We start from the raw sequence: 8,689 nt of genomic DNA on the forward strand, positions 1-8,689 counted from the left end.
ATGAATGACCTATACATTTAGAACATACAGTAAATTACAAATGCGTATATTTTGTTTCGTGTTAATTTTGTTGTCTGAAAGTAAAATAGTGATCAGCACTACACAAAGCAAATCCCCCCCCCTGTCTTGGCAGGAAGCATGGCACGATCATACTTTATATTACACTGTTCAGTAACTTTGTTCACTTAGTAAATTAACTTCAAGGTAAATGGTAATTGACACAGATGTGCAAAAAAATAATCACACTTAGCTACTAATCCCTCTCCCAAAGATTGTAGCAAATGCCATTTTTACACTGAGCGAGTGCTAATCAGATTTTTATTCTAGGTCGTCACAATGGGGCTGTTTCGCACAATCGCATTGTTCTATCTTGGCAGCTTTGACAGCATTGTCCGTCGCTGCATGATGCAGAGGGAGAACTGCGAGAAGGCCGATAAAACAGACTGAGTCTTGAAATGCCAAGAACTTGATTCAATTGCTTGCTGCTAGAGAGCACATGACCTGAAGATAATACCACCTTATGACTAGTTTATCTAAAATGCCCAACATGGCACCACACGTCTGCAATGATGAGGAAAGAGCATGATTAATATGCCGATCAGCAGCAGAATACTATGCAAACTTGAGAGCTCTATATTTTAAAGCATAATTATGATCTGGTTTAGGAGACTGGATATGTGTTCATCCAGTCCGCTTATATCCTTTTCTCTCTCCTGTGATGAAGCAGTAACTTGTCCAAGTAACTAATACAATAGTTCTTTTTGCCTTGTTGTCAGGGGGACCTGACTATTGTCAAACTGCAGGCTTCTATAGTAATCCAATAGTCTATATAACCTGTAAGAACACTGTATGGCTGGACTGTAATCATCAGTATGCGAACAACCTGAAACTGCACAAAATAGTAGATTTATGTGAGTTCAGAGTAACTACATATGTCATCGCTTTGTGCAGTTTCAGCAATTTCCCAAAGAACGGTTTTGGTCTTTTACATTGATTCAGATTAATGTTAGACTATGCAAATAGTGAGTGGGAACTGATGCTTCTGACGTGTGAATTATCCTTTATAAAACTTGATGGAAAAACTGCACAGAAAAATGTTTTAGTTGTCTGTACACAGCGGTGTGTGTGGTGTTGTCCTCACCAGGATGAAATGTGCCTTTCCTGAATAGCTGTGAAAATGTTATTGGTCATGAGCAACAGGAGAACACTACATGTAATAGAGAATTAGTACAATAAGCGATATGTAGCATACTTTCTGTTTACCAGTGGCATTTTGTGGTTTCACATGGAAACAGAGCCACCAACTGTGTTTTGGAGTCTTTCATTCTGAAGCAGGAAAGAAAAAATGGAGATTAGTTGAATTCTCTCTTCTAGTGTTTGGTATTTTTATTTAGAGTTATCGCTTTCTTCATTAGTTGACCAATTACCATTTCAGAAGTTTATTTGCTGAAGTTTTTAAGTATAAAGTGTAATAAACAGTATCTGAACGCAGCTCAACATTGGCATATCACAAACACTGAGACCTGCTATGTGTTTGCATTATAGTGTGGTAATTATAGCTTGCTCAAAATATGATTTGACATTATTTGGGCTGTAACATTAACAGTACCCTAATGCAACCTGCCAATTACTCCTTTCTCTCTATTTTATTATATCCATTATTTTAAACATCATTTTCTATTGTGTCTGGAGGAGGTGTTTTGGGACAGGAGGCTTCATTAGGGAAGAAAAGGAAACCTTGCCTGTCATGAACTATTTAGTGCAATGGTTCTCAAACTTGGTTCTCTGGACCCCAAACAGTTCATGTTTTCCAGATCACCTGTGGATCTTTAAATTGTGACAGTGGTAATACACCTGTGCACCTGCTAGGTGACCTGGAAAACTTGCTGTTTGGGTTCCTGAAGACCGAGCTTGAGAATTACTTATTGGAAATATAATGGAGATTAAGAAAATTGCAGGTATTCATTTAAATATTCAGCTATGCTTCCTTTAATCTTTTTATTGTCAGTAGAAATAAGGCCCAGGTGTAAATATAGAGAGGTTTAGCAGAGGTGACTGCCTCATTGATTAACCACTCATTTGGCGGGGTCACATCTGATGCGACTGTGTCAGAAACGCCACTGGCGGCTGCCATGAGAAGTCTCTGCACACGATGCAGTCTCCTCCTTCCACCACAACACAAGGGGTCTATTTGCTAAGCAGTGTTAGGAGACAGAGTGAAAAGTGATAAGAAAGTGATAAGGTGCCAGCCAATCAGCTCCCAACTGTCACCTCACAGGCTGTGTTTGAAAAATGACAGTTGGGAGCCAGGGCTCAATGTAGCACCGTCACTCTCCCCCAGTCTTTTTCCTTCTCAGCAATTAAATTTTTGGAATATATATTACCCAGTTAAGTGGTTAACAAATGTAAATCAGTTTGGTATAATGTTTTTCAGTGATTGTTGCTATGGGAGCCAGGTTGCAGTGAATTAAGCCTGACTTCGTCCACAGTAGACGTTTCAAATCTTCTGTCTGCTTAATATCATTGACCCAGATTGCCCATTGCTTAACTGTAGTATGCATTTAGCTTTCTGAGGATGGGTATTGAGCAGCAATTACCAAATGGAAAAATGGCTATTTTAATGCATACTTGGTTAAGTTGGTTACCACACCTTACTAACTTCTGTTTGGGGCATTTAGTATGCTTCTGAGAGAATTACAGAAGGCAGATCTCTCTTCCCATCTCCATAGGCATCTCCATCAACTGCAAGCAGAAATCACTTTGTGAGACACCACCCGCAAGGCTCCATGTAAATGACATATTTAATTTTTATGAAACTCATTAGAAGTAATAGTTTGTAAATTCTGTTTGCAGCGAGTGACTAAAATGCTGCAGGCATTGGCCAAAATGCTGAAATAAACAAGACCTTTATGTTTCTTCTATTGTTAAATTGCCAGCAAATTGTTCTTTTGTCTAACTGGACTGCTGCCTACACTTAAACTACAATTATACTACTGTAGTTAGGAAGCCTCCAAGATCAAACATGGCTGCGATTCAATGCGATGTTGAATAGCCCCAGGAGGGAGTTCCCGAAGCTATTCAATTCAACGTGATGTTTGATCGGACTAAAGGATTTCTTCTCGCACCCTCCTGGGGATGCGAAGAGAAATCCAACAAAAGTGCCGGCTGCGCTGCTGTTTTCTGTTTTAGCGCAGTGCTAACAGCCTCACGGCTGTCACTTTAGTTGGAGAATTGCAGTTCTCACGGCTAAACACCAAGGTTAAGTGGCGAGAACCGTCATTCTCCGACATAACAGTGCGCTGATTTGAATAGCTCTGGGAACTCCCTCCCGGGGCTACTCAACATCACATTGAATCGCGGCCAGTGCTGCCCTAACTTCTCAAATTCAGCATTTTATTCTCATTTCAATTTATATATATTTTTTTTTTTTAAGTCTTATGGAAAATTATATGCTGTGTATAGAAACAAAATCCTTTTGGGGTTTGCATTTTACACTCGAATTAGATTTATGCTGAGGAAAGAGGACATTAGTGATTTGTGCAACGATGGGGAAGGTGTTTTTGTTTTTTATGTATTTTCTTGAATTTCTTTTGGTGACTTCATGTTTCGATAATACATTGCACGTAGATCTGATTTAGTTAATCAATCAACTCTTATCAAGAATGATGAAACCTTTTTCTTGTGTAGCAGGCATATTCATTTTCAGATCTGCAGGAGTATGTTCCATTATCTAGGAGACTGCATGCTAATCATTCAAATCTGTCATGTTTTGCCTACTACTTTGTAGTGCTCATCCTAGCCTTAAAGGAAAAGTAAAGCATGCTTTTGGCATTATACTACTATACCGAATCACCCCAGCCCCCCCTCTGTCTTTCAAATGTTACCTCCCAACTTGGCAGCAGATGATATTGGGGAATTGGGAAACATTTTAAAGGAAACGTAGTCATGTGACAGGTGTTAACAAGGAAATGCCTAGTAATTCTAAAGTTCTAATTAGCCCCTTAACCCCCACACATTTAGAGGCTATGCAGCACACAAGTAAATGAGGACATACCTCCTACATTCCAAACTGTAGGACAATGCTAAGCCCTTAAATTGGTACAGTTGGGTTAGTATGCTCGAACTAGCAACACCCAACCCTACCCCTACCACACATATTTAATATGTCATAGAATTAAACATGTCTGCTTTCAAGAGCATTAGACTTGGTGGCTTTCTATGCAGACCTCTAAACATTTCTGTGCTTTCTTGTATATTATTTACTGCAGCTTTATTAAGATATTTTATTGTATTTTCATACCATGTACATTGTTGTTTTATACATGCACTTTTCACATGGCTTTAAAGGCAGATGTCTCCCTTTTCAATGTATAGTAATGCATCAAAGGTTACAGACATGACCAAGGCCAAAATATAACAGCTTTACGAGTTGCAAGCAGCTGCAAGATTTCGGCAATGTAGCCTTGATGTTTATAGTAACAATTTCTTTTAAAAGCAAAACCAGGTTGAAAATCCTGCTTCTGCCCGCAACTTGCCGGCTATTACATTTGGCCATTCTCTTTTGCCTAACTGGACAGCTGCCTACACTTAAACTACTATTATTCTAGTTAGGAAGTCTCCAAGACCAAACAGCTTTGTTTGGACAATGACTATAAATATTACCAAAGGTTCTTGCTGACCTTAATGATTACCATAATGCACAGGTTCTCAACCTCCGTCCTCAGGACCCCAAACAGTGCATGTTTTCCAGGTATCCTCTCAAAATAACAAGTGAAATAATTAGCTCCACCTGTGGAACTTTTAAAATGTGTCAGTAAGTAATGACTACACCTGTGCACCTGCTGTGTGACGTGGAAAATGTGAACTGTGTGGAGTCCTGAAGGCGGAGTTTGAGAACCATTGCCATAATCTATATAATTGCCCACATACAGGCTTCGCAAATCTGACAAAAATTTTTGGGTGGCATTGTAGGGAATGATCTGCTTCTGTAAAATGTCACTTTTCTCTAAACTGTATTTGTATTAGTTTTGTTTCAGGTGTACTTCATTCCTTTTGAAAGTATTCTATATATTCCGTTACTGCAGTAAGGCACTGTGCCCAGTTTAATTCCAGTAATAGAGTTTGTTTGGATTCCCCATATTTGCTTTTTGTGGGGGTGAGTAGACAATAGTTGTACTAAATGCTGTGACATGAAATTTGTTTTACAAACGGCAATATGGCTGTCTTGAATCACCCTCCCTTCATGCTTTTACTATAAATATACATATTGATGTGAATTGATTTTCTAATGCAAATGCAGTAGAATTAATTAAAGTTGTATTCAGTTTTAAAGCCGGAAATGTGCACATTTAAAATGCAGAAATATTATTTCACCCCAATTTTCCTTTAGGCCCTGTCTGCATGGGAGATGTTAGTCTCTGAAATGAATCTCAGGAGATTAATTGTGTAGAAAACTGTACACGATTCTACGGGATTAATTGAAATGAACTATTCACCCCCACAATGACAAAACAAAGTCCCCCTGGCATCCCAACATGCTGCACTACACAGATCAACAGAGCACTTCCTGACAAGAAAGTCTCGAGCTACAGTGATTAATTGTCTACTCCATTATTCCTATGGAGACAAATATCACTGTAGCAAGATCGCTTTATCTATGTGATTAATTGCAGAACTGCGTGATCTAATCCAATGGTCACAGTATTCATCCATTTAAAAACCGAAACAAAAAGTTGGTGCAGCGCTACACATAAAATACAAGGTGATTGATCTAAAAGTGGGAATTTGTGTATAGTTCATAATCAGACGCTTGTCTCCAGTGTAGTTTTACTTTGTGTTCCCACCACTTCCTGCTCCCCACCTTCGAAATTACTTAATTTTATTTTTTTTATGCATTCTATTCTGTTTGTGTATACAGTAGTCAAAATGTGACACTGGTAGATGTTCTTTTTGTCACCATCACCTTACCATCGCTCTTCATGTTGTAACATGGATGAAGATAATTAGTTACCTGACATTTGTACATCTGCTCACTTTCTCATACCAAAGAATAGATGAAAACAATTAAAAGGAAAAAATATTTTGACTGCACAACTTTTAACATATTGCAGACAGGAGTGTATTGAGGGTGATTCCAGTGGAGCATATGAGCTCCAGGCACCAAAATGCACAGAGGGCGCCATCCAGGGTTCCGGAATTCATGGGGCGCTGCACAGTGTGATGACCACCTGTTTGTATCTCTGTTTCCTCTATATCCTAAATAAGTTACGGATCTGAGATCCATTTCTACATTTCATGCTCCCTCAAGCTGCCCAGATTGTCTCCCCTCCGGCCCTGCTTCCTCTGTGATCATCTTCTGTCACCTCCACTTTCCTGTCAGAGTGATTACATTCACTTCTCACCTCTTTAATTCTCTCCCTTCTCTACCCTGTGATTGGCTCTTTGCCCCTGTCCACTCCTTTCTTATTGGCTTCTGTCACCACCCCTCTTCTCTCCTTTTCTTATTGGATTCTATCACCACCTCTTTTCTCTCCTTTTCTTATTGGCTTCTGTCACTGGCCCTCTCTGATTGGTTTTGCCCCTCTCCTATGAGTTTAAAAAGAGTCACTGCTTTGCTATTTAAAGTAATGGTGGTGTTCCCAGGCATGACGACAGTGTTATTAGGCATGACCACACCATGTTATTTGAAAGGTCTTTTAAAAAATATTAGGAGACGTGAAATAATAATTAGTACTACTCGCATTAATATAGGTGCAATGTAAATTTGCAAAGTAGGAACATAGCTACGAAGGGAGCCTCCCATAGGTGTTCCCTCTCCAGTGAAAGCTGCTTGGGGCAATCAATAGCTGTGTACCTTGTGAAATTTCACTCTAGCACGTGTACTATGTCAATTTAATTTAAATGATAAGAATATTGAATACAATCTCCTCTATTGACTAATAATAATGATGATCCTAGGTGCTATACATAAAGCAGTGCCAAAGGAGCTACTCCTTAATGTCAGTCAGTGCATCACCGAAGCATTGTATTCCCCCAGTGGGACCTCAACGCCCTTCGCAATACTGCCACTGTTTGCTGTTTTTCTCTTCACTTCAGTATTCCCCTACAGGCTGGCCATACCCTACTGGCACAGTTGAGTACAGAGGGGGCGCTATGACATGCACTTTATCCTGGCGCCATGGTTCCACGCTACTCCTCTGATTGCATGTAATAATAAAGCAGGTCCCTTCATTTAAAAAGTGGGAGCAGCCATTTTGTGAGTTGAAGCAATGTTATTGACTTACATGGCTCCATATCTGCCCTCATTTTGTGTAGGCGATTTGTAAATGATAAGAAGACATGATAATTTTTTTAACAAAAGTACCAAAACCTCATCAAAGAGGTTGAATAAGCCGCACTTTGACCTATTCACCAATAACCAGACATACAGTACACACTTTTGAGGTAATGTTCCAAAGAGTTTCTATTTTTTTACTTTATATCTTGAGTTTGTTCCTGCTTTGCTTGTTTGTGTGTGTGCCATACAATTTCTGAAAAGAATCATGTTTTGTAATTTTGGGTTAACAAAATAAAATATTATGTCACTTGCCTTGGGAATTTACTTCATTGAATGGTGTGACCTTACTGTGAGAAACAAAAGACTTTTTCACTGAAGGATTAATAAAAATAGCATTGTTACAGTCATTTAAAAGATTACTTTTAAAGTCCTAAATTGTAAAGCCTTGCTAATATTTTTAGATATTTTTGATATTTCTGCAAATACGTTTTTCTTAATGTCTTGCATAAGTAGGAATGAATGAAAAAAGTAAAAAAAAAATAAAAAAATAATTTTAATTTTCTCTTTTAATCATCTAACATTCACTGACATGCGTATAGTAGATCTTGACATATTTGACAATATTTATGAACAATTGCTGTGTATTTGATTGCAAGAAGTTGTCATGTATGCACTTTATTAGGCTTTATAATACTATTTGCAATATCATTCTATTATTTCATAGTTTAATACCCATCTATTTTGGTGGAAATTTTTTCCAGTTTTTGTACTAATGTTTATGGGACTGATTGATGCTTTCCTATATAGAGTAAACACATTGTTATGTTGGACTAACATGATTACCACTAATGCATCATGGCAAGCTTTTTACTGTCTATAATCACCTCCTAGTCTGCTATTTAGACTCATTCTAGTAATAGGAGTTTTAACCTTTCTGCAGAACACACATAAAATCCCATACATAGAAATCAGAATCCCAATTGATTTTCGCTTGAATGAATTACATACTCTTATTGAACACTACAACATAAGCTACTATGTTGTAATTATGATTTACCACTGAGATACATACTGTATGTTGTAATTATGATTTACCACTGAGATACATACTGTATGTTGTAATTATGATTTACCACTGAGATACATACTGTATGTTGCAAAATGAAATCTTGGATACTGTTATGAAATGTGCTTATGAAATTCTTTTATGTTGTATCACTTCTGTGACCCTGCTTTTCTGTTTTCAGATGTTAAACCGCACAGACTGCAGACTTTAAAACTGCAGTTAACGCATGTCATGCCCCTCCCCACAACTAATCTCTCATACAATATGTCCTGATCCCCGACGTCCCCAAACATACTCAGAAACTCATAGGCCTCATCCTTCTTGGAGCTACGCACCTCATAACTGTC

At 38.3% G+C, this 8,689-nt stretch overlaps 1 protein-coding gene across 2 annotated transcripts in view; it reads left to right on the top strand.

Annotated features, from left to right (window-relative positions):
• The window catches only part of KDSR (3-ketodihydrosphingosine reductase), a 71,783-nt gene extending 64,196 nt beyond the window's left edge, over positions 1 to 7,587 (top strand). For both annotated transcript variants that reach the window (XM_088471736.1, XM_088471735.1), the window contains exon 11: positions 328 to 7,587. In XM_088471736.1, the coding sequence (XP_088327862.1) occupies positions 328 to 447 (120 nt within the window). In that variant the 3' untranslated portion in view covers positions 448 to 7,587. The remainder of the gene's footprint in view (positions 1 to 327) is intronic.
• The last annotated feature ends 1,102 nt before the right edge of the window (positions 7,588 to 8,689 follow it).

The sequence above is a fragment of the Taudactylus pleione genome, unplaced genomic scaffold (genome assembly GCF_031769625.1).
Source record: "Taudactylus pleione unplaced genomic scaffold, aTauple2 ptg000116l, whole genome shotgun sequence".
Taxonomy (NCBI): domain Eukaryota; kingdom Metazoa; phylum Chordata; class Amphibia; order Anura; family Myobatrachidae; genus Taudactylus; species Taudactylus pleione.